General features: G+C 37.8%; 1 protein-coding gene across 7 annotated transcripts in view; it reads right to left on the bottom strand.

Moving 5' to 3' along the window:
- PTPRC (protein tyrosine phosphatase, receptor type, C) overlaps positions 1-27,063 on the bottom strand; it is a 66,834-nt gene that overhangs the window by 12,327 nt on the left and 27,444 nt on the right. For 2 of the 7 annotated variants that reach the window (XM_010563408.1, XM_010563409.1), the window contains exons 3-16: positions 17,855-17,950; positions 16,948-17,043; positions 16,623-16,649; positions 15,167-15,253; positions 13,777-13,809; positions 12,762-12,980; positions 12,092-12,196; positions 11,078-11,221; positions 10,094-10,219; positions 8,761-8,916; positions 4,892-5,091; positions 2,391-2,451; positions 1,554-1,662; positions 313-344 (exon numbers count right to left, since the gene is read on the bottom strand). In XM_010563408.1, coding sequence (XP_010561710.1) covers positions 313-344; positions 1,554-1,662; positions 2,391-2,451; positions 4,892-5,091; positions 8,761-8,916; positions 10,094-10,219; positions 11,078-11,221; positions 12,092-12,196; positions 12,762-12,980; positions 13,777-13,809; positions 15,167-15,253; positions 16,623-16,649; positions 16,948-17,043; positions 17,855-17,950 — 1,491 coding nt within the window. The remainder of the gene's footprint in view (positions 1-312; positions 345-1,553; positions 1,663-2,390; positions 2,452-4,891; positions 5,092-8,760; positions 8,917-10,093; positions 10,220-11,077; positions 11,222-12,091; positions 12,197-12,761; positions 12,981-13,776; positions 13,810-15,166; positions 15,254-16,622; positions 16,650-16,947; positions 17,044-17,854; positions 17,951-27,063) is intronic. The other 5 variants (XM_010563410.1, XM_010563411.1, XM_010563412.1 and 2 more) reach the window with 5 other exon arrangements.

The raw sequence follows: 27,063 nt of genomic DNA, 5'->3' as shown, positions 1-27,063 counted from the left end.
TGGTTGAACCTATATTTGATTTTGGACTTACTCTGAGTGTTAAACATATTACAACCATTGTCTGTGATAACAAAATTGGGTTTGTAATTAAATAATAAATAAGAGGTTTTTAAACACTTACAAACTTTCAGTTCATTTAAGTATAAACACTTCTGCTATATATTTACTGAAGTATTTTTTTTCTCCAAATGAGGTGTTATCATGTTGATATTTGTAATCTATGTATAAAACCTAGAAAGTAAACAATCAAAGGTGGCAGCAAGACATGCAACTAGTTTTATTTCTACTTGCTAAATATATAAAGATAGTCACCTGCAACAAGGTTCACGCCTTCAGAAGAATTGCTGTAAGAAACAAAAGCAGCTGTAAAAGCTTTGACTAGTAAGACATATATATGATAATGAGTTAAATAAAAGCTGTTTTGTATGTGAACACCAAGACTGTTCATAACCAGCAGACCGCATTGCAAGCTCTCCGCGAAACAAGACTGCTACAGCTGGGACTTAACAGGCCCTACACAGAGGTAGCTGGGACCCTTGCCTTCCTACTCTGAGCACTATTGAGGGAGAGAAACAAGGGAACTACATCAAACAGCTTTACTGCTTGCATAATTTTGTCCATATCACCTGCAGCAAACATGCCTTTAATTTCTTCACTGGAGTGACTGCTCACACTATCTTTGTTTCTCTTGCTAAATAAATGACAAAAAACTAACACATACATAAAATATAATGAAACTAAGTTTAAATGCTAAGTAGCCAAGAACAAGCCAGACTCTCTGGAGCTGTACAAGCAAAAATTAGTTTTGCTTCCCTAAGCACAAAAGTTTGCATCTGAGCAACAGCAGCTCCCTGTCCCCCTAAGGGCAAGAGCAGGGAGGAAAAGGGGCTGGAAGAGAGGAGTCCCCAAGTTCTGCTGTTGCCAGAGGGCTGAGAGGTTTCTGAAGAAATTGCCTTAACTCCTCTGTCTCTACCAGCAGCAAATGCCCCCTCACACATTGCACTACCTCCCTGCACAGCAATAGCAGCAGTGAGCCTGGCTTTCCAGGGCTCTGGCACAGTCATAAGGGAAGGGAATGACCATTCTTCTATCACCATTTGCTGTCCTACAAAACTGCCAAGTCACCTAGAGATGACTATAATAAACAAAGCCTCCCTGAGATATTGTTTTGGGTGAATAAGCATTTGAAAGAGTTCCAAGAAAGTGTGTATTATTTTCATTACTTTTAATTTAAATCATGAAGGAAAGGTTTTCCAGATATTTGTGAATATTTTTTCACAAAACTAGTGACAAACAATTTTGCTCTAGCAGATCAGTTCTGTACCCTGAGAAAGGGTATAGCAGAGAGATTTTAAATCTATTTCGTTGTATTTGCATTCCCAGACAATCACCAAAGTTGAGTTTCTTCTGAAAGGATTAAAAGGATGTCTTTTCCCAGTATTAATGAAATATCAAACTTGTAACATTATTGCACTACCCGTTGGGAAATCTTGTGGAAAAACAGGAAGCCCCCCCCCATTTATATAAGAGAGGGAGAGAAACATGAAGCTTACCTAAGCTTTTTTTTGTGAAGATCATAGATTTTGTACAGAACCAGTAGTAAAGCAATTGATGTCACAACGATCAAGAATGCCAAGAATATAATCAGGGCTTTAGAATTATCTAGCAACAGAAAAAGAATACATTTATTATTTCTTGGATACATAATTAATGGAATTTTTTTTCCTTTTTTTTTTTTTTTAATCTGTATAATTCCTAGAACCAGGGCCCATTGATTTTTTTGTGACAGGAACTAAACAATTATTTTTAACTGTTTAGTTTAAGTTTGTTATTCGAAACCACCAAAAACTTTTAAGCTCACATAAAAGGAGGGAATTTTATTTCTTCATTAAGAAAACTTTCACTTAAACTCTCCACGTCCACCTGTCAAAACACTACAACTCACTCACTGTGTCAGCATTACCAGGCTTGTCTCCTGCTCTGTGTGACCTGTACACCTGAGCAGTGGAGCTCTCAGCTGCTCCTGATCTGGGAGTTGGGAATCCCTGACAAGTCACAGATGTTCAGCTCCTGATACACGGGATCTGAATACAGGAAAATAATCCTAAAGTGCGTAATTTAAGTTAGAGAAAGGAATTTCTAGTTGCATTCGAATGTTTCCTGAAGAAACCACAGCTGTGTAATAATTCTGAATTACAATGACTTGTCAACATGATCTGTTACATTAATGCTGAATGAGGATATTTTTTCAAATGCAGATCAACTATTAACTATAAAAAAGGCAGTTTGGATTTTTAATTAGGAGCAATTGTAACAGAATTCACAATTTACACTATTACTCTACACTATGCTAAACTCTAAAAGTAAAAATGCTGTATATATTTACTTACATCTGGTTCTTATGCTCTTCTTTACTGGCTGCCCTCTATGTTCTCCATTAAACACTAAGATCTGCATGCAGTGGGTGAGAATAATAGAGATGTTAAGATATAACAAGTAAAAATTTCTGCATAGATTTTTTTAAAAAAGCAAAGCACAATGGACATTTGAAATACATCCATCTGTTTTCAGTGAATCAACTTCATAACAGCAGGATCTGCTGTCAATCTTTGTATAGCCATTTAGGTGGAAACCTGAGCTGCACTATCAGTTACAGCAAGATCTAGAACCAAAAATATGTAGATGACTGGGAAAAAAGATAGTGAAATAAGAGACATTTTACAAAATCAAAATCAGATGTATCTCAAGGAACAAAATCAAATTTATCGCTTATCAAATCAAAATCAAACCTCTCAAATCTGAAAAATAACCATGCAATATGTAATAAAATGTCATTTTTTTATTTGCTTCAACAGTAATGTACAAATAGTAAACTGATTTGGATATTTTTAATACAAGTTCCTGTTTGGGAAGTAATTCTTAAAAGGTTAAATTATAGAAGCCAAAATAAACTTTTAAATAAGCTGCTTTCTTGCAACATTAACTTTTGGGTACTTTAACTGGTGTTAAAATACTAACTTTCTTTAGATGTGTTTATATTTCATAATATATTTTATGTTTATCCAATCTTTTATATTTCCTTAATAGAAACTCCTATCAGATCTAATAGGCAGTTTGAAGTTGGTAGTTCAAATATTCACAATTTTCTTGTGAAGAAAAATTAATCTTACAATTAAACTTAAAGATTTAATACTAAACAGTGACAAATACTAACAGGACTGAATAATAGTAATTTTAATAGTAATATTCTCCTGCTGCAAATCATCCAAAAGGGGAGGAGCAGGGCAATTAGCACCATTGCTGGCTGCAGGCTGAGCTCTTACTAAGCCTACCCGATCCGATCACTTAAGAGAAACTTCTCCTGAAGACTCTGAGCACTGTGCCCCAGCTCCCACCCTCTGCTCTAAAAGGCCAATGTGTTCAGGGGGTTGGTGGTTTCTGAATTCTGCAGCTGGGAAGAAAGCCAAGGTAGGTGGCAACATACAAAGGAGTAGCAGAGGTGGCAGAGAAAATAAGCAAGAAGCTTCTCAAATAGTGAAAGCCAGAAACCTAGTGCAGCAGTCAGGGTCAAAACATCACTAAACCAAAAAGTATGCTGGATAGGCTCCTGTTTATCCCCTGAACAATTCAGTGTGCAGATAGAAGGGAATCATGACATCTGCCAAGTCTCACAGGTGATCTGTTTTTTTCTTTTGGGCCTTCCATAATTTGACCCAGAATCCTTTCATTACTAGTTAAGGCCATAAGGCTTTCTCTGTTTTTCCAGTAAGAATTGGGCAAAATAAGTTTGACGCAGAAGCCAGGGTTTAAAGCCAAGCAGAATCCAATTACTGCTGTAAGGCAAACTGCTTACTGCAAGTGGTGTACAAAAAACTTACAAGAGTGTAGGGGTCTCGTACTATGGGGGCAACGCAAGCATCTTTTCCTCCTACAGGACTTCATCTTTATTTTACAAATACAAAGCTTTCTGAGCAGAATCTGTTGGAAAAATACTGACAAAGCCCTGGAACAAAACCTAGACTACTCAAGTTCTCTGATACAGCATTTCCTCAGGAAGACACAGAGAAAAGAGGAAAAGATTCTGGAAAATGAGTGAAACTGGTTCCTAAAAGTATTAAAACTCCATCATTCCTAGTGATTACTTTCTTACCGAAACTTTACTGAGAGGAGCTATCAGGATATAAAAAATATTCCTACTGGCCACATTAAGGGGATCACACAAGACCATTGGCTTTGCAAGCAACAACTGCCAAAAGGGTAAAATGCCTGAAACAAGAGAAAATAGCAGGAGGCCTCAGGAAAGTGAAGCTTGTAAACAGAGGATGATATATATTGTATTGAAACAAGGACTGGCTTGTAAAGGGCTGATGTAAGGACATGCAAAAGGATCTGAACTGCTTAACACTAACTAGCCCCTGAAGCATCAAAAATTTTCACAGTGAAAAATTCTGAACAATTTACTTCTGAGCAATTATCTCAAGACTTAAATCCCATATTTATCCTCTGATTGAAATGACAGTCAGACATACATTAAATGAAATGTGTTTTAAACACTAAAATATCAGTTATACTTAAGAAACTATTTTAAAATGTATGGAGACCCCAAATTTCTTTCTGTCGCAAGTGAAAACAATCCATTCAGCTTCTGTTTTTCATGTTGTCAGAACCTATGTGGAATAGCACACAAGGGATTGATTGATAGGCTAGGCATATATGCATTTTATTTCCGAAGTAACAGCTACTTCTTTATATCTGTGGCCTACGGATCGATAGATTAACTTTTCTGCCATCATATTTGTCTTTTTTCCTAAAATCAAGTATAACATGTTTAAACAATGAAAATACAGCAATATTTTTATATATATATATAAAATTTAATAAGCCTACTTACCGTAAAAGTATAGTTTGTCAAGTATGAGAGATTTTCTCTTTTAAAATCACAAATATTGTATCTGGTGTCGTTTGTTCCATCATTTTCCCAAGTCAATTCAAATACTTTTTTTGCTCCATACACATTTTTAATGCTGCATTTAATTTGGACAGCATTATCAGCCGTCAACGTTGCAGTAACATCAAACACTGGCTCTGGTTCTGTTCACAAAAGAAGTGTTACTGGTTCTATTCTCATCATTTTAAACAAAACATTTCAATAGCTGTATGTGTTCATGTCTGTTTGTTATCTTCTCTCTTAATAATTTCATACATTTTCTTCCTTAAAAATTTCAGTTCCAATTTAACAAGATAAATAAAATAAATTTTTAATTAACCATAGGTTTATCTGAACTGGAAAAGATGTGAAGTGTAACTGAAACAGCTGGGAAGATCAGAGCTCTACTGACAGTCGAGCTGCAAAGATAATATGATGGCAACTATCCCTCTTGCATCTGACATCACTTTCTTATTTAAGGAACATGGGACAACAGACAATCAGGGGAATAAACAGTTTTCTGTGTGAGTGTATGTTTCAAAATTCTGTAAATGAAATTTCCTACCAGGAGTTACTAGTATGTTTTAATATTTGGAATAGTATCCTTTTGCTTAAAGTGTCACATTGTCTTAAAGCTGGCCTAAAACCACAAAAACATTTTACTTTTTAATAAGGAATCTGTTAAGTCTAATCTGTGTTTTCTAACTCTAATTTTGTATGTTGTAGCAAATGAGTTTCAGACTGTGAGCACCTTTCATTGAGAGCTTATAAAACCTTTCAGAAAGTAAATAACCTTCTGTGTAAGGCAGCTCCATTAGCCATACTTCAGTAGAACACCACCATGGAAATTTGCTTCAAAATCACTTCAATTTGCAAGCTAGCATATTAAAAAAAAAGTAAAAGGCAGTTGCTTTTTCCATCATATGAAGTGCTAAGATGTGTGAGGCTTTATGAGCAGATCAAATATCCCATGGGGGAAGTGGCAGGATATTTTACTTGTCTGAGTGTGTGGTTATGATGTATCTGCTCGTTTTTATCCAGAGGGCAGATTTGTTAGATTCCTATTCGGCATACTACTGAAAGGCCTGTGACAAGGAGAAACTGAACATTTCTGGAGGCAATATGTTTGTTGAAGACGAAAAATATTTAATGAAATGTAGGGTTTTTTCTGCTTCCAAGGACTTGTGCTCTACTGATATATTCTCTTGTTCAAGAAGCCATAAAACTCTTCCACTATCTGCTATGATCATGTTATCAACTGCTGTAACAGTTGAAGAAGGTTTAATAAATACCATTAATTCATGAAGGCAAGCAACTTGTTATTTTCTCAAAAAATAAGGGAACTGAGGTTGTTTTTCAGACCCATAAACTTATATTGTGGGCTATAATCTTCACCTCAGTTATTAAAATATGAGTGGAGCTGCAGAAAGTGGGGGCTCCAAAATATAATATGCTCAAACTAGACTATCATAGAGAGAAAAATCATGATCATGCTCAAATTTGGGCTGTCTAAAAATTAAAGATATTTTTCAATTTCTGTTACAGTTAAGTCTCAGATCAAATGGTTTATATTATTAATCAATTCATTCATCAGCTTTTTTCTCCATGGGGCTTCAGGCGATAATTTTGATCCCCGTATTCTTCCAAATATAAACCAAAATTTGTTAGCTCAATGACCCAGACCAATAGAGAGATCCCAATGTTCTCATGGATTGTCTGCAAAACTGGATAAAAAAGCTCTGTATATTCCACAGAGGGATAGGATTCAAATTCAAAACAATAGTCTGCCGGAAGCTGCTGTATTTCCCAAAGCTCTACAGAAACACATTTAATAAAAACAGCAGATTTAATGTTCTTATATACACGTTTCTACACGCTATTCAGGAGTGCTAAAAACAACAAAAGATTTAATTATTCCTGCCATTACAGGGGGAAAAAAAAAAATCACCTTTTTAAACTATCATTACATCACTAGCACAAAAACAATATTTTATTTTTCACTAAAAAAAAATAATCCTTTGCTTATTCAGTGAAATTAAAGGAAACATTAATTTAGTGTCATACCAGGTGTGTGGATTGTCTGGCTCAGTTCACAAACGAGTTTCACCATGTCTAGGGCACACATGTGACTCATGGCAGCGATTACGAAAGTGACCCAGCCTTGAATTGCCTTGAGGCCCTGTCTCTCTGCAGAGACAACTCACGGGGAGCTGTGTAGACAGCTTAGCCCTGGGTTGTCTGATATAAACCTTAAACTAAACAGGGTGGTGGCTGTGCCATTCAAAGAACCAAAGCCTGAGCTGAGCCTTGAAATCCCTTAACAAATAGTATGCCCTGAGTCTCAATCCAACCACTATTCAGTTGCCTGAGGAAGCAAGGTAAAAAAACCCCAAAACCTGGAGGGTTTCAGCTTCAGTTTCAAATGACAACCTTGTGTAGTCAAACAGTCACAGACCAGCAAAGGAAAGATAATGGGAAACTCCACTCAGATATACATAATCCATTCAGGCATATATCATGATCCACTCAGACATAGTCATACACACCATTCCACAAGTCAGGGGATAAGAACTCTAAGATTCAGGTTGGAGATGGGGGACTCACTTCTCCAACTATACAGCTGGCTTGTGAAGGAAACCCTTCCCCCCCTTGATGGGGACGCCGGTCGAGGTAGCTTCCCTGGGATTGAGAGCTTGTGGCTGTCTGTGAATTGCTTGTGGTTGTAATAGTGTACTACTCTTGCCTTAAAAATTGCAATAGTGCATTCCTCCATTGTATCTGTAAAACCTGCAATAGTGGCGTGTTAAGTCTGTAAGTGAAGTTCAAATAAATCATTTGCTTGAACCTTGCAGTTAAGTCTGCGAGTGAAGTTCAAGTCGTTTGCTTGAACCTTGCAGTGAAGTCCTTTTCCGTCACACCAGGTATAAACCATCAGTTTCCCTATAGCTGTATCTCTATATTAGCTGAGTCTGGAGGTGGTGCAATTAGAGCTAAAAAAGTACTAGAAGAAATTAGATAAACATGGGGTTTTGGGTGGTTTTGGTTTTGTTTTCTTTTGTTTTTCTCAAAGAAGGAATTAAAACAGTATGAGGCTCTATATCTGAAGATTAAATGGGGAAAAAATACCCCAACAAAACAGAAAGAGCTGAGTCTCTATTATGCCGTGTCTGCATAAGGAAAATATCCGCAAAGTCTGTTGTTTTTTGGTTTTTTTTAGCTTTTCTTATAGTTCTATCAATTGAACATGTCTGGCAAACAAAGAGTTAGGACTACGGGGGTAAGCTTTTGAAAGTATAGCCTCAAAAAGGTGCACAGACCTTTCTGACAGCACAAGGGTTGTCACACATTTGGCTTTAACCTAATGTGGAGTCTTAGAAGCTGACTGTGTACACGTACATCCAAACTAACTGAAACCTGGTACACACATCAGTATTGGTGCAGCCTGGGTAATGCAGGTCTGCTTTGAGCAAACAGGCAGCTACAGAACACCTTTCATGCCACAAAGAAAAAAATGAACGTTTTTCATTCTCATTTTGTTTAATTTGAATCTTTCCTTTAGATTGGGACATAATGCTTTCTAAAATCTTATCATGAATTTCAAACAAATGCAGAATTGCTTTAAAAAATCTGGTATATATAAGAACACTAATACTAAATGCATAATTAAAAAAGAAACTAATGACATGAATGTCAATAAAATTCTTTTAATGTTAATCAGTTTCTTGGCTAATAGGAATAACATATATAAAATATAATGAAGTACAATAAGAAAGTACATATTCCCTGTGTTAGTATCAGCCTTGTTCGTAACAGTTAGCAAACAACTGACTTACCTGCTGATTTTGTTGTAAAGTTACACCTTCCAGTTTTTCCCATAAATATGTTGCTATTATATTTGCTGTTTGTATATGGAGTCACATATACAGAACCTTCTTTATAAGGTTCTAATTTATGGCAAATAAAGCTAGTTGTGTTGACAAATTCTGGCTCTTTAAGAAAAAATGAAAAATGAAATCAATTAATGAAATTTATGTTAGGAGCACAGGAACTGTTACACTTCATCAGAGCTACCTGAAAACACTGTCATGTGTACTTCGATTTTAATTACCTTGTACTTGGTTGGTTTGTCTTGCTTACTAATGCTAAGTGAAGGCTCAGGAAGAGGAAGATATATATTCCCCAATCAGAAAGGTAGAAAGTTGAGGTTTGGTTTGGTTTTGTTTTTTACTTTCTCAGTATGTCATTTAAATGGGTGTAATTAAAAACTAACATAAAGTGCATTGATAAAGAGAGGCTGATATTTCTTCTGTGTTCAGCTTGGGAAGGGGTTAGTAGACACACGTCAGAAGTCGCTCTGCACACTGGGCAAGCCTGTTCTGGTATGATGAGAGAGATGTATGCTTTTATTAGGGGCAAGCAGGACAGAAAGAATTGCATGAGAAACAACATGAGCAAAGCTATTACCCACACTGCAGCTGGGGCTTTGGTGGCTTGGGGAACTGGGGAACAATGGCCTCTCCATCTTTCCTTCTGGCTGCTTCAGATGTGACCTCCCCGCACCCCGGTATACTACCTCGCTCTCCTACACTGGCCAAGCCAGACCAACCAGAGAAACTGGTGCATTGGGCTGCCGCCCTTTTTGGTAGTGGTCAAATTTGGGACATGGAGAATGGGAGAGATTATTTCTATCTGGGGAGCACAGGAGCTTTACCTATCTAAACATGTATATGCTAACTGCCATACTTCTGACCCCTGACTTTTACATACATTGTTGTTACTCAGAAGGCAGGTCCCTGTCTTCTCAGAGAATATATTAACCAGCTATAGCAGCATTTTCTGAGACAGAAAGCACCATGTTCAAACTGATCAGGCAACTGATGATTTTGTCATAACTTATTCTTAACACAAGCAGCGTGAGAACTGAAGGGTGACAGAGTTGTGTCCTGAAATGGTAAACTGAATAACCACATGGTTCACCTGAACAACCTCAAACGAAAGAAATTTAAACATTTGTGTGTCATTCTTCCCCCCCCCCCTCAAAAAAAAAAAAAAATTATGCACAGTTTGAAGAGATTCCAATATGGTTTGACATTGCATCATGCTCGGTGCTCTGTAAATATTAAAACATGCAATGAATTATTCAATACTGAAGGGGCATATACTTACCGTTATCATTGCATTTCACGCTATAGCCATGTATAGGACCCTTTGAAATGTCACTAGGTTTATTCCATCTAACTGACACATTTCTGGCGTCACAAACCACTGTAAGGTTTTCTGGTGCTTCTGGAGCTGTTGAAAAAAGAAAAATAATGGGGAGGGAAGGAAATGTTTGAATGAAAATGCACAATATTCCTCTTTTTACCTACTTTGATTAAATTAAATTTCATTAGATACTAAAGCAAGACACCAACAACATGTAATATTTTTCGCAGTCTATTTCATTCAAAGAAATTATACATAAATATAAACTGAATATATGTAAAAGCATCATATTAGAGTAATTTCATAAATTTAATTAATTCAGGACAAGGTAAATATAGCAATACCACATATTACCAAAATTGTCCAACATTTCCAAATATTTACCTTGATTTTCTTATAATTTTAACAAACTTTAAATGTTTGTCCTGAATTTTTATTTGCAGGTTACTTGATTTAGTTGATTTCCTTTTTCATCCAGAAAAAAAAAGCTAAGCTATTTCCAAGGGCAATGTTTTGGAAAACATCTGGAGACACTCTTTGTAATTATTTTATCACATCTTGCTTCAAATCAAGAATTTAACACTTGTATTTGACTAGGCCTCTTTTTTTTTTTTTTCTTCTTTTTGTCTTCATTCAAACTTCCTTACATTTGGCCATGTTCTCATCCTCCAAAAAAAACCCAAATCACAATCTCTGAGAGGAGAGGAAGGCATCACACTGGAGTACTGAGACCAGGGGTGGAGAGGGAAAGGAAGACTGTGGCTGCAGTCAAAGAATAACCACAAGGGCAGTAGACTGGGCAGGAGGAGCTGGAGGATAACCTGAGAGTGGCTGAGCATGCCACTCAAAATATATCTTCAACCCCAGGAAACACAATAGTGGGATTCATAGTAGGGATTTCCAGAAATATGCGGAACATAAAGCAAAAATAAGCATTACACTTACCACCATAATCTGTTCTTATGGTGAAGGTTTGCTTGACAACCTCCTTTTCAAAAAAACATACAGTACCAGTGCATTTGTACTCCTTGTTGGGTGACAAAGCGTTCAGCTCTTTACATTCATTTAATTCTGTAAAGTCTAGTGCACCTGTAGACACAAAAAGAGTTTTATCAATATTTTTCATAAGTCCAAAAGTACCTGGTACTATTTTAACTGGGATTTTCTCTACCATATTTATTCAATATAATTTGTAATAAGCTATCATAATATTCCAAATGGAAAAGTGTACAACTTAATCCAATGACTAGGTTTTAGGTTCTTTTATACTAACTTAGTTTGCATAGATCTTTACTTTTCATCAGTAAAGCTCATATGATTTGACTTTCTAAGAAAACAGTTTTCCCACACAAATCAAAACATTTCATGGGAGTCTAGCAGAACCCTGGAGCGGCTTCTTGGCTCTTCAGCTCCCTGAAATATGAAATCTCCAGTCCCAGACATTCATCACACATTTTTCCGTGACACATGAAGACATTCAGCATCCATATCTTCCCTACCACACCAGCTGCCTTTGAGCCAGTGTCTCCTCAGGCTGACCGGTTCCAAGAGCAGGGAGCCTGGACTCTCACCATCCAGGAGCCTACAGAGCCAGCTTTCCAGGTAGTCTGCAAGGGATCAGCTCACAGAAGACCCACAGATTGCAGGATTTCCAAAATCTCAGGTTCCCTTCAGACCATCAAGCAGGACTTCAAAAACTACAGAAATCTGCAATTTGTGAAGCTGGTAAACTCAGTAAATGAGCTCTCTGGGTTTAAACTTTCCCTAGACTTGCAGTGCGCAGGGACGGTAGTCCCCACCTGGAAATCCCAGAGATTCTGAACAGCCCGTCCCTCAAACTGGCACAATTAATTTAAATCTGCCAGTCTCTCATCAAAAGACAACATCAACATGGCTTTTAAAAATAAATAAATAAATAAATAAATAATCAACTTGTAAAATATCTTAGAAGTGTCTTACCTTTGCAGTTAACAGTCACATTAGCACAGGCAAGTGAGTCTTCCCAACATAACTTTGCAGATGTGTCGGTTATATCCTTAACTTCGAAAGGATCCTTGCTGCTCTCTGAAAAGGATTAATGCTGTATGTCACTGTGACATTGACTACATTGATTCTTTAAATAGTAATTTGTTCTTTTATATTTGTTGACTTGTTCTGCAGTACGAAGATACAATTGGCACAGAATAATATACAAAGAATTTAACAAGAAATGGAAAGTAAAAATTGAAAAAGCCTACATGAGATAAAGACACTGCTGGTATCCAACAATCTCTTTAGTGAACAAAACATCCAGCATAAATAGTAGCTTTCAAGTGCTGGCTGATCTTGCTATTGCTAACCATGCTGCATATGGCCAATGTAGTTAAAGTTCCCCTTTTTCCTTTACAATGAGAAAATTACAATTTTTTACATCCTACTTGAGGAATATACTGTGAGGTTTTAAGATGCAACTTCAAAATGCAAAATATCTTGCAAACTAAGCACAAAGTATGAAAACCTTCTTTCTGATTCTCTGAAAAGAGACAAAAATAGACTAAGAAATCCAGGAAAGCTGAATTGCTGCATGTCAAAAAAAAAAAAAAAAAGGAAGAAGAAGAAACTATTAAAAGCAAAAACTTTCTATACCTACCAGGCGGAATAGTAAAATAAACATCTGTGCAATTTTTAACTCTAACAGTGTATCTCATGCATCTCTGGAGTTTTATTATATTGGTGCTGGAATTCACAGTTATGTTCTTGTTAGCCCACAAAATAACATATTCTCTGTTTTTTCTGAGATTTCCCAGTATAACTTCAACCATGTTATTCTCGTCTTTTCCATTTCCTATGCTGTAGTTCATATGATCAACTAAAAGAAAGAGATAAAATAGCAAACAATGATTTTATGACAATCTTTAAGAATCATTAAATGTTTTATGGCACTGCCAGCACCACATGTGTTTTAAGAATCAGAAAATACAGCAAAATCAGCTGCTCTTTATTCTTTACTTTTTTTAATTTTATTTATCTTTTACTTTAAAAATTGTTTACACAAACCAGAAAATTTCCTTAGGAAAATATTCTTTTAAATAATTTTCTAGTTAGAAAAACTAAAGAATTAAAAACATGAACATTCCAGAACCCAATTTGTTTCAATTTAAAATGTCAGTTCAAAATGAAATATTTTGACACATTTCAATCATTTGCTTGAACAGAAATTTCAAATTTTCTTATTCAAAGCATTTAATATCCACCTAGTAAATAATGGCTATAGTCTATTCCTGAAAATTAGAAAGGAGAGGTCTCTAATTCTAAAGAGAGATAAACCCATGTCCAAACTTTAGGGTTTTTTTTAGTTATGAATTGCAGTTTGTAGCATATGATTATCAGCATGATGGGGAAAAATTAGAGAGACCCCAGTGGAATGAAGTCAGATCTCTTCTGCAGCCCTGATATCGACAGCCTAGAGCAGGGCAATTTAACAGAACTGTAAAAGTAGCTGAGAAGAATATAAATGTTAATAACTTTAATCCTACTCTTGAAGACAGTTTATAAAATAACCTGAGATGCTAACTGATCAGTTTTACTGATCAGTTTTCTGTATTTGAGTTTACTGATTTGGTCAAATTTCAAGACTGAGGAAGAATAAGGGGTTTGATTCTTACCACAAGATTCTTCAGTTGTCACTATGGGACCTTCTATAAGAAAAGAAAACAAAACAAAGGTGTAGCTCAGCAGGTTTGGGTTTTTTTTCACAGAGCATTGGAGGAGGGTGACTCGTACTGCCCAAAACTCTTCATTCAATATATTCAATACAAGTAATTGTATTTAGCACTCCACTCACATTCAAAAAAGGGAAGAAAACAACCCCATTTTTAACTAGCTGTTTTAGGGATCATGTGTCTTTCATCATTTTCCAGTGACATCACTAACTACAAATCAAACTGGTTATTAACAACATTTCTGCATACAAAGTTACACAAGAATATTCCAAAATCACTCAATCTCATAGCAGTATGGTAAGCTATAGCAGTTTCCCAGGATAAGTACGCTGTGGAATGGCTAACTGAACAGCAGCCAGTGTCACCAAAGAAAAAAAATTTACCTATTTTTTGCACAGCTACTCTTACATTTGGAAAGAGATTTATGCAACAGTACAGATAGTTTTACAACTGTTTTTACACTGAAATACCCAAAAAAAGTTATGAGCTGGTATTTAGAAAATCTGTACAGAAGCTTGAGCAAAGAACTTCATCCTGAAAACAATTACTTAAAATATATTAAGGTATAAGTATTACCAAAAGAGACTGACGTCTAATTTTTTTCATAGAAGATAGGCCCTAGATTTGCATCCCTCCAGGCTAGGAGTCATCTGGCTGAATAATTGCCCCTAATGAGAGGGTAAACTGAGAAGGTCCAGTGGAGAGTTACGAAGATGGTTAGGGGCAGAAAATCCACAAGTAAAAGCTAAGTTCAGTCTGTCAAAGAGCTGACAGCAGCCTACAGCTACTTGAAGGGCAGTTACAAAGATTGTAGGAGTCCAACTCCTGGATGTACTTTGCTCAAGCACACACATTATTTTACTGACCTGAGTAATTCCTGACAGCCCAATTGCGACAATAATGTGTGTAAGTGCTTGCAATATTAGATCCCAAGAAAACGTTAATGCTGAGTGAAACAAAAGGGAAGCCACCAGAAAACAGAGAAACATACAGATCTTGGATGTATTCATACTTTTTTGCTGCTTGGGCAAATTTCTGTGAATATCAAGAGGAGTACTGACACAGTAATTGACAGATTTACCCTCCTGCTATGCTGCTGTGTGGAAATAACTTCTATTTTTCACTTGTTTGACAAGTAGCAAATCTGGTGTCTTTAATATTACTCATAAACTATTAATAAGAGTCCTAAAAAAACCCTTAAGTTTAATGCAGTTGTATGTCTAATTTGTATGCTTAAGTTTGATAAAAGAAATTCAGAACAAATTCCCTCATTCTAACACATTTTCTGTGCTTGCAGTATCGTAACTGTCATAACTGTGTGCAAGTTTGTCACCTATTGTGTGAGTGGGGATGATCCCAGTGTTTGCTGGCATGCTGACTGGTGAGATGGTGCTGTGCAAGGATGTTGAATTGTAATCATCTGTAAGGAAATAAACAACATATCAGCATTAAAAAGTAAAATTCATTATATCATACGGCTCTGTCATCAGAAATGTCTTACGCTACAGCCCTTCTCCACTTTTTTTTTCCTTCCAGGATTTTTGTAATTTAGAGAAGAGTGCTGAAAGAAAATCATGTTAATACATCCAATAAAACAGAAACTGAGTATTTAAATAGAAAGCAAATTTTTAGGAATATACAACTTATTAATGGATTTGGCAGTGTACAAGGACAATTTTTTGTGTCATTATTTAGGGATAATCCAGGATGGAGTCAACATAAAAATGGCATTAATAATTGTGAACTGGGAAAAACTAAAACATTTTGCTATATTCTTACAGTAAAACACAATTATGAATAGTGCTTGTTCTCTTTCAAAAACAAGTGCTCCAATAGTGTTCATTTGCCAGATGACATACCTTGCTCACCATATTACTTATTATATTGCATTATTTACCTCCCTGCTTATAAACCACTGACAGATTTCTACATTCTCTTTTAGGTCCATTCCTATTGCTATTGCTTTGGCAACAGCCTCGTTGACAGCAGCTGGCATTTGGTACTACTGTGATGACTACAAGGCCTGGCCATCAAATAGCAGATGTTGGAAATATTTCTGGTATTGCCACTATGCCAAATTGCAGATACCTTTTCTATTTGATGAACCATAAGGTGAAAAAGGCTACCCTGAGGCTGAATTACTTAGTTTTCCGCTACAGTTCAGGGAGTAGTGAGTGGCATCTAAAGGAAGACAGCAAACCTGATGAAGCATTCTTGAAGGCAATGGGAGTGCGTGTGGTCAGGGCAGGAGTGCTGCTGCGTGGTGGGTTGCTGAGTCCCACAGCAGGGACAGAGCCTGTGTGCGTGGAAAGGTGTGTGCTGTCTGCTGGAGAGACACCTGTGGTGAGAGGTACAGCAGTTTCATTAATGCTTTGGAGGCTGCCCAGCCAAGGAGGGACACAAAGCTGCACAAAACACAGGACTGCTGTGCTGAAGCGCTCTTGTACTGAGGCACTGTGAATTTGTTAGCAAGCAAAGGCACACTAAACGCTCAGGTTGTTAGGGGGTCCAACAGGTGTCAGCTGAACATTCAGTAAGTATAACCCTTTTTGGCGCTGACTGCACCTCTTTCATGCTAAATGCTGTGTTTTAAAATATACTCAAATTCATGACTCAAAACCAGACCTGTCTGACATTCTTGTCTCTTAAGACAGCATATTTCATTTCATTGGGCTGGATGAAAAGGCATTACACACTCTGTAAGATAACTGCACACAGGAGAAGGAAAGAAGAAATGATCAGAAAAAAACATCAACGCAGTTCTGTCATGTAAATAATAAGTTTCTTACCAGGTGTAGTCGCTGCTGACTCAACTCCTTAACAAGAGAAAGAGAGAGAAAAAGTGTAAATTAAACTTTGAAGGTATTGGACACGATCATATGCCAAAAATCTAAAAAGAAACATTCCTTCCTTCCAACTATCAGGTGAGCTTTCCCCAGGGAATTGCACATTCTTAAGTAATATTGGTCACATTAAAAATCACTGTTCCTTGAGACAGGAGTCTGTGCTGTGCAGCCTGAGGGGTGGAGACAGCATCAGGAAGGCTGCAGTGGATGCCAGTTCAGCTGAAACAGGAGAAGAGCAGCAATGCCGCAGTCCCAAATTCATCATTACCTTCAGTGGTGCCTGGAGGTGAGAGTGATGTGGAGCGTGCAGGTGCAGGTGACATAAGGGAGGGAGAGCTGGTGTTTGCCAGATTTTCATCTCCTGCTGCACAGTGGGGAAAAGATATCATCAGCTGAGCAATGCATGAAAGTGAGAAACTCATTGCAAGCAGAAAGACTGCCAGCTGCTCTCTGAATTATATTTCTCCCTCCAGCACTGGCAAAAAGAACACATCTACATTGCTTTCCAGTTCCTGCACAGGCTGTGCAGCACATCTGCTTGGATTTATTGCAAGAGCATGGCTCATGGCTTGCGATTACGTCTGCAAGACCACTAAGTCCAAATTTCCACCAGTATGTCTGGGATGCCTTTGTGGCAAAGAGGTTTGATCATCCTTTAGCAAGGTGTGGGGGATGCACTGATTTCAGGTGTTTGAAAACACCAGCTGAAGGGGATGAATTAATGTGCAGCTTGCAAAAACCCCAGACTGATTGGGGTATTTTTGTTTCGTGTTGTTGACCCAAGAAGGACTCTCTTCCCACAATCATCAAATACTGCTGTGGTGCCCGAGGAGCTCTGCATGAATTGCAGGAAAGTGTCACTGTCACAGCTCAGTAAGAAAATCTCATCTGAGAGCTCAAGGGGAAGAGGTGTCCATAAGGAAAACATGAACTCGTAACAACTGCTTTCTTTGAAAAACGTGTTTCAAATCCCCACCTTTGACTTAATTCAAATAAAAAACCTAAATATGTCCTCATCATGTTAACAAATTTTGCAGTAATATAATTGACTTCAGACAACGTAAAGCACCAGCTTGTTTTAACAGTGATGAAGTTAACCAATGTATGATAGAATTAGATGCCAGTTCAGCTAAAGCAGAAGAGCAGCAATGCCACGGTCCTGAATTCACCGTTACCTTCAGTGGTGCCTGGAGGTGAGAGTGATGTGGAGCGTGCAGGTGGAGGTGACACAGAGGAGGGAGAGCTGGTGTTTGCCAGATTTTCATCTGCTGCTGCACAGTGGGGAAAAGATATCACCAGGTGAGCAATACATGAAGGTGAGAAGTTCATCTATATTAGAAAAAGGCCAATGGTTTGTATGGCTTTCTCTGAACCACATTTTTCAGGACAGATTTGACTGGGAGATAGTTAAATGTTTTCATGTTTATCAATGCAATTTGCAATACCAAAAGCTGAAAGCCTCAACATATTTTGCATCATCACACAGCAGTGTATACAAGTACAAGCAATATCAACAAATAGAGGGTGACTTTTCACTGAATGAAGAATGATTTTATTGCTAAGAAGAGATACCAACACATTTTTTCTCATTGTCTAGGAAAAAACCTACCTGTATATAATCCTCACTATACAAGAGCTGGAAAGCCAAGCCTCGACATTCCTGAAAGCCACTTACTTTCCCTAATATTAATTTCTAAATGGCAGTGCCCTTCCTGGACCATCCTGCTGATATTTAAAAATCTCTCCAAATAACTTTTATCTCCATGTTATAAATTACCTCCTGACTTGAACTGGGAGCTATGATCTTTTCACACCTATAAAAACAAGCCTCAATTTTACACTCTGCTTTGAAATCCTGACCCCCCAAAATTTTGTATTTGTGTAATGTAAAATTTCTGTTGCAAGAAAGGGAGACAAAAATAAATGGCAATGTCTGGAACCATGAGTTTGTTCTCATCACTATATCTTTTACTCATTTTGAGGATTAGAAGCTTCCACTTTGACATAAGAATCCTGAAATCCATCCCAAAAGTATGTCTGTTCCCTCAAGATGTCTCTCTCTAACATAGCCTGCTATGCTTTCAGCAAGGAACAAATCCACTTGTTCACACATTCCTTGCTGTGACTGTCCACAAACTTTCATCAGCTTGTTTGGCTCTTCCTTTCTCTCCCTTTTTCTACTAGTTGTTTCCCACTAGGTTTCTTTGCTGATTTTTTTTTTTTTTTTTTGGGGGGGGGGGGGGGATGGACGGACATGTGTGGTTTTGTCATGGTTTAACCCCAGCCAGCAACTAAGCACCACACAGCCATTCACTCACTTCCTCCCCCCCTTAGTGGGATGGGGGAGAAAATCAGGAAAAGACATAAAACTCGTGGGTTGAGATAAGAACGGTTTAATAGAACAGAAAGGAAGAAACTAATAGTGATAATGGTAACACTAATAAAATGACAACAGCAATAATAAAAGGATTGGAATGTACAAATGATGCGCAGTGCAATTGCTCACCACCCGCTGATGCCAATGGACACCCAGCTAGTCCCCCAGCGGCAATTCCCCACCCCCACTCCCCAGTTCCTATACTACATGTGATGTCACACGGTATGGAATACCCCATTTACACCACTGTGGGTCAGCTGCCCTGGCTGTGTCCTGTGCCAACTTCTTGTGCCCCTCCAGCTTTCTCGCTGGCTGGGCATGAGAAGCTGAAAAATCCTTGACTTTAGACCAAACACTACTTAGCAACAACTGAAAACATCAGTGTTAGCAACATTCTTTGCATACTGAACTCAAAACACAGCACTGTGCCAGCTACCAGGAAGATAATTAACTCTATCCCAGCTGAAACCAGGACAGTTTTTCAGATAACACTTCACTGTTTATAATTTCCCTGTTATTCTCTGTTACTTCAGCTTCCCTACATGGTACTTCACAACTGTTGTAGCTCTACTCTTTTGAAAAGAAACTCCTTCAACCCTTAAAGCAAAAATCCAGGTTTATGTGAAAAACTGCAATACTTATGAAGGATACATGTTCTGTTGCTCTGTTCATGTGCCAGCATGAAAACCATGTCTCTCATCTCTGACACAGAAGCTCAACATAGGCAGATCTCCTGGGACTCCAGAGATTTTCCTTATCGACCCAACAAGCAGCAGCACACGTCTTGGCTGCTCAATAGCCACCATGGATTCTGCACTCCGTATGGACAATTCAGAAGACCAGCAACAGCCATTAAGAAAACACGACCAGTGATGACAAAGTCATCTATGGAGAGTGAGCAATTTCTTTATGCTCAGAACTGTCATGAAATGTATATAAGACATGGTATAAAAATGAATGTAAACAAAAGCTAAAATCTTGTAAGTACTTTTCTAGTGAGCAGTTCAATTTTTTGTGGGCTGTACGTTATTCAAGATCTCTTCCTACAAATTAAAATTTGGAAAAAGCCAGTAGTTTGATATTTTAAAGAAAAAGCATCAACAGAAGTCAAATGAAGCTCAGCTAGAAATAGTAACGCAGAGCTAGCTACTTCATTCTTTATTGAAGTGGGGATGGGTGTTGCCTAAAATCTGGTCAATGAGATGAGGATATGGGCCTGCCTATAGTTTGTCTGAAATCATATGAAAATGTCAAAATAAAATTGCTCTTAATTGTAAGAATATAATATGTAAAAAAATGCAGTAGACTGACAACAGACTGAATAACACTGATTTAGAAGCCACTATATTAACAGCTTTAGTATGTTAAGTCATTTGTATCTATGTATCTCCACTGAAACAGAGGACCATGGATACTTTTCAGAGCTACAGAATGTTAGCAGATGAAGCTTCCTAACCTGAGAGTTGTCACAGATAAGAAACAAAAATAGAGATGATCTTTTGAACTATCAATGTATCTTCAGCATCTGAAATCTCTGATAAGGACTGGAAGATTTATTAACAGCAATTGTATAATCTCACTGTATACGTTAAACTGCCAAGGAACCTTGTAAAAGCTAACATGTATATTCATTCATATTTGCCATGAGCAATTAATTTTCAATGTATTTTCATGTTTTTTAAATTCAGTGTTTGAAAGCTGGCAGTTGGTCACTCTAAATTCCATAATATGATTTTTTTCTCCAACTGGCTTATCAGCTCAAGAATCAATTATTTCCCCTCCTTCCCAAATCTCACTTTGTTTCAGCACACTAAATATACCTCAAGCCCCAAATTAACTTTCTGTGAGCATCTACACAGATCAACTTCCACTTAAATAACTGTTTCCAAGAAAAGAATAGAAGGAGTTGCAGAAAAAGTTCTAAATGAAACTCTGCTCAGAGATTAGTGAAACATTTAGAAATACTTTTCAAGCTATTTACTGATCTCTAATGCAAACACGATGGAGACAAAAATTTATACTTCAAGATTCCCTCTTCCAAGTGAAGATAATATGAGCAAAAGAGAGCTCATAAGCTTGTCACAGTGTTGTATTTCTGGTTGCCTCATTCACCTCCTTAAGATTCCTGTGAAAGTAATTTTCAAATCCCCTCCCTTGTAAAGTTAGGAATAATGCTACTAGCTTAAATATAGCGTGAGGTTTATTGCTCACTCATGGTGAGAGATGCTAAATGTTACACACAATCATAGAACTCAAGGTTGGAAGTGACCTCAAGAGGTCATTTAGTCCAACTGCCCTGCTTAGATCAGTGTCAACTAGAGCAGATCACCTCTTAAAACAGTTTGGAAAATAATAGTCCTACATTGCCCTTTTTTCCCTCCAAATAAGCACTGGCATTTTAACAGAATTTCATGGCAGTTCTATGTCCTTCTAAGCATTTTAAAGGTCTATGATTCTATTCTATTCTATGATTTTTTTATAGCAATGTAATAGGATGCAGTTGAAAAGAATTCAATAGGTGGCACCAGAACACTAAAAAAATCCTCTCAAACAGCAAAGCAGATAGGTTTCCTCATATAACCTTACTGAGAGATACTAGGTAAACTGAAACAAAATAAAGAAGGATCCCAACACACCAGACTGTGTGACTCCAATATTAATAGACATATTGCTACAATGAATTTATTTTTCCCAAAATGTCCCACAGCTAACAAATATGTGTGAGCTAACCTCGGGTTACCAAAGTTAACCTCAAAGTCAAAACTGTTGACTCGTGTATATTCTAAAACATAACTCTGGAATCTTGAAGGCTGAAATCTAAGAATATATTTAAAATTTAGTAAGGATGTCCAACTCCAAAAAAAATCTGTGCGGTATGAGAGCCTGATAATTACCAAACTAAGCAAGTTGGTGTGGGTTTAAACAGGAACTATCCCAAACCTTTTCTCAAATCTTAAACTGCATCTTAAAATGCATAAGACATTTTTAAGATAATATGCATAGGATAGGCTCAGACAACCCAAGTGGAAGAATTAAAATATACAAAAAGTTCCTACTACTGAAGGAACTTTTCTAAGCTTCCCTTTCTCTTCTCTTAATTTGGCCACCAGTTAGTTCCTGCTGACTTACCCAAAAGATCTGCAACGCATTAGTAACGTTTGAGCAGATCTGGCCTTAGTCAGATGCCCTGCAAAAAGATACAACCAGCATATCCCACAGGCAGATGGGAGCTTGGCTAATCACTTTCGTTCCCTTTCCTCTCTAGCTACCAGTTGGCAGACAGAATGCAGCTGCTGCTTGAAAGAAAGGTTTTAGATGGAATGACAGGCTGTCAATGAAATATGCCTAAAACGGATAAGCTGACCACCCTTTCTCCTGAAAGCTCAAAGACATACAGGCCCTGGGAGTGAAACATGGGACTACTGTATTTTGAAGAAACCTTTCAATGTTCAACAAGAGCAAATGGAAAAACTGTGAAAGAAACCAGGCCACAAAAAAAAGCCAAACACTTCAAACCCCAAGGACAGCAGGCTGTACAGGTCACATTTGGAGGTACAGGAGCTGCTATATCACCGCTGCAGTAGTGACTGCACTCACTGCAGTGAACTGTGGTCGCACCCATGTAAGAAGTTACTGCTTGCTGCTGTCCTCTCAGGAAAGACAAATAAAGTGAAAATGCTTTCCACTTGGCAGGACCAAGTGACTCAGCAGAAGACAACTCAGACCTAGGGTATGTTAAAAGACACTGTGTTTCATGTATGTCCAGGGTCTGATCTTCTTGAGCAGAAGGAAGCACCAGCACACACTTCCTGTGCATGTGTGTTATTAAAGGAAACTCCAGCTGATAAGATGGAGATACTGTTGAATCTACCTTAAGAGCCTGAAAACATTATCATGTTTATATGGGCAAAAATACATTAGCTGGTGACAGGGAACATGCCTTTTAACTCCATTCTGCTGCTTAATTTGCACAGTAGGTAAAATGGACCTGGTTTTGTATTTCCTGGTGGGCTGGGCAGGGGACTGCGCTTGCATGCCATTAGCTCAAGCTGTCCCCTCTGAGCACAGGACTGCTGCAGTATTGCATTCCTTGATGCACACAGCATAAAGAAATGTGGAGAGGAGGATCCCTTTCTTCTAGTAGTGCATTTGGTGTTTTATCTAGTGTGGTACCATACTCTTCACATCCAGCTGCACTCTGCGTTTCTTTGCCAGACCTGGGGAGGGGGCAGAGGAAGTAATCCTTCCTCTCAGCCTTGTGTCTGCAAAACCATTGGCAGACAAGATTTTCTGCCAGGAAAAATGCTTAGTGGTTCTACAGAGCTGCTGCCCTTTTCCCAGGATCTCTCCACACTTTGGCATCTTGGACAGACACCAGCAACCCCCACCGAGCAGCACCCTACACAAAGCAGCTAGTCTAGGACCAGATTCTGTCTTCCCTCCTTTTACAGCTGAAGAGCACTGCTTCAGCAAGGTCAGGGCTCTTCACATCTGCACAGAAAGCAACAGGATGTGGTCTACTTGTTCAGATGGAGTAAAGCTCTTTGAGGGGGTCTTCTAGCGAACAGCACAGACATTAGTCAGCTCCACTGCAAGCCAATACTAAACTGCAAAAAAAGAACAGTTCCTGGTGGGAGGTGAAGGGTAAGTAAGGCAAGGAGCCTTACAAAATGCTGCCAGCCGCCCTTCTTCTTTGATTTATTTTTAAACTTCAAGTGGGATAGGATGTAATTCACACCTACTTTAAGGCTCCCTTGTTCTGCCAGAACCAGCTAAAGGGACCTTAAAGTAAATGAGCATCAGGGCCAGAGATGTTATTGCTTCTTTTTGCTGCAAACACGAAATAAAGGGATCCATTGCTACGTTATAAATAAATCTGGGCAGACCTATGAATAGGCTAGCAAACACTTATACATCTGAGTAATTCTATACCACAGAGGACCCTTCAAATTTTATAGGTAGGATCATGTGTGCTGAAATGCTTTCATAATCACAGACTGCAGAATTATACTTTATTCTTTATCACTAACACTGGGGAAGAAAAAAAAAAACAACAACCCCAAACCATTTCCCAGTTTCTGGACAAACTGCTGCTTTTTGAAAATTGATTAAAATAATGCCATATAAAGCTCACATTAAAAATAAATGAAATTTTGCATGCTCTGAATAAAAAAAAAATTATTCTTTTGAGTTCAACATGTAGACACTTCTCAGGTAACTCGAACATTTCAGAGGGTCCTAAAAAAAAATGCATATGCTTTTGGTCATTGAAGATGCAGCCACAAAATCACTCCAAAGTAATCCATAATTCAATTAGTAAAAATCTTCATAGCCCTACAGCAATCATAGGAATGCTATACATTTACTGTAGCTGAGAATTAAAAATAAATAGATATTAGAATTTCTATTCCCACAGGCAATATTTACAATATTTATTTTCACCAGAAACTAGGGATAAAAAGTTGAAACTGTAAATTTTAATTTAACAGAAATTCTAAAATATTTTGATTGAGAAATACCAATTGTTTCCTTTTTGCATCAGGATATAACATTCATTCTGACTCCCCAAAATGATAATTAAAATAGTTTCCATTTGAATTGCTCAAAATATTTCCTTTTATACAAGTTCACTAATAATTGCCCCCCACAGTGGCTCCTTAACACACTGCAATCATTCTCTAAGAGCCTGATCCTGTCAGTCTTTCCTACAACCTTTAATCTTTGGTTAAAATATATATCTTGGGAGCCAAAGGTTTTTTCGTTCCCAAGACGCCTACCAGTGCTCAGACCTGAATTGCATTGTGGAAGGCATAGTCTTCCCACCATCTGTGACCCTCTCCTTGCTGTCCAGCTTCCAGGACAGAAGTTGTCTCTCTCCTCCTCAATTTCAGAGTCAACTATAAGCCTTAAGCAGCATGTACAGCATTGGAGAAGGTGAAAAATTCAAATTAACCAGCAATCAAATACAAGGGCAGCAGCCAGAAGAAAGAGATAGAAATAAGAATAATTTACAGCTGGCAGATATAAGGAGGAACACAATGTTGCAGGCTCAGGAAAGAGGAGGAAGTACAAACATCAAAGTTTGTCAACATTTATCAGCTAAAACAAATTAATACCAAGCATAACTTCTGCTAACATACAGAGCCTGTCTTAAGGAAAGAATAAGAAGAAAAGCACAAGAAAAATACTGACATAATACTTTTTTTCTCAACTAACCTGAAATCAAATGAAATATTTCTGACCATTTAAAACAAGAAATTTTCTGATTCAGATGATGCAAAATAAATTTAAGAGTTTAATTTTTCCAGACAAAAACCAGAAATTTCCCTCAAGAAATATTAATTTCATGGAAACAACAATTGTTACCAATGATATCTAGAATTTCTCAAAACCATAAACCTGAAGTAGAACAAAAACTAAAAGCAGCAATTCAAATACTTTCTGCCAAGTACACAGTTCTTGCAAACTTAAAATAAATATCCAGGAATATTGTATATTTAGCAGGCAGAAGGAAGGCATATCTATCAATTGCACTACACTTCAAATGACATCCTCAGTCTTCACAGGAGGACTTTAACTACGGTAACCCACTTGTACGACTACAGCTAATGACGGCTTTTCTGCTCTGTGGTTTCTCTCATGATGTTTACTTCTGCTTTTCTTCTACAGAACCCTACTCAAAAGGAAGAGGGTGCAGCATACTGTGGTTTAGAGCTTAAGTGCTTCCAAATGGTGAAACTGAGTTACCATAGCACCCACATGCTCAAGCAATCAGACCTATCTTAGTGCTAAACCACAACTTCTCTAGTGCAGTCATGAAATTTCCCTATTAAACTCCTTTTCACCAAATTTGCATTTGTAATTATTTTTAGTTGTACAGGTTCATTAATATGATACAGTGAGGGGTGCCAATCTTTGGGATACAGTCCAGGCTGCTTTGCAGGGAGTACTTGTCACCATGTGAATTGTCTGCAAGAGGCAAGAGTATTAAACCCTAATGTAACAGTTACTTCAACTGTGAAACACTGGCTACCATCCACAGCCATTAAGAAACACCTATACATGAGGAATTGAAGATTGGCTGTAATACTTGCTTGGCAATTTTGTGCTACATGCAAAAGAAAAACTGTGCTAATGTTTGCTTTGCCTTTTGTACATTTTCAGTATTTGTGCATGTATAGAGTCAAGAGCCAGACTCACGTAGATACCATACTAAACTTGTCTGTTGTCAAGGGCCAGTCACTTTCATCATGACTTTTCTAGCCCTGCTGTACCTGCCCTGAACTTCCCTTCCCACATCTGCCACGAGCAGAAAGAAACACTTGCTCCATATTGCTCTGCTTAATGATACCAACAGGCTGGTTCTGGATTTGCTGAATGCATATTGTTTATGGCAAGCAGAAAGAGGAAAGAACATGCAACTATTACATTATTCTCTCAATTCCTACTCCCATGTTTTTGCAATTGCTGACTCTGTTAGTCCTGGGAAGCTGCTGAGCACAGCTGAAGGCAGCTCAGTTCTCCAGAGTTTTGACCAGAAAAGGAGGCTGCAGCCGAGAACTGACTGACTGTTGGTGAGTATAAGGTAGGGGTAAACTTCTACATCTCAGACTATCTCATTGGACCATGGTTTCCTTAAATATCTGATTTGCTTCTCCATCTGCCTCTGAGTTCCTTCAAGATAAAAGCATTATCTGGTATTGTAAACCTCTTCCTGACTGCACATTAATTTTCACATAATTTTGCCAGCAATAGAAAATGGGTCCTTTGTTCTGCAAACCAGAAACAACTTGGAAATATTTCTCTAAACTATCTTTAGTCAGCTCAAAGGTCAAACCATAAACAGTTTGGTACTGTATGAATAGCAGCATTTTAGCCATTGATAACATAAAGTCTGCTGAAATCAGAAATATTTTCTGTTTAGTAGAGATCTATTAGCATGAAGTCCTTGCATCAACAGCTCTGTACCTACTGGGAGCATTATGTCAGTGGGGAATCTAATCAGTG

This window comes from Haliaeetus leucocephalus, unplaced genomic scaffold (assembly GCF_000737465.1).
Source record: "Haliaeetus leucocephalus isolate CR32 unplaced genomic scaffold, Haliaeetus_leucocephalus-4.0 Scaffold166, whole genome shotgun sequence".
NCBI classification, from domain to species: domain Eukaryota; kingdom Metazoa; phylum Chordata; class Aves; order Accipitriformes; family Accipitridae; genus Haliaeetus; species Haliaeetus leucocephalus.
Note: the sequence above shows the minus strand (reverse complement) of the source record. Positions and strands in the feature narration are given on the sequence as shown.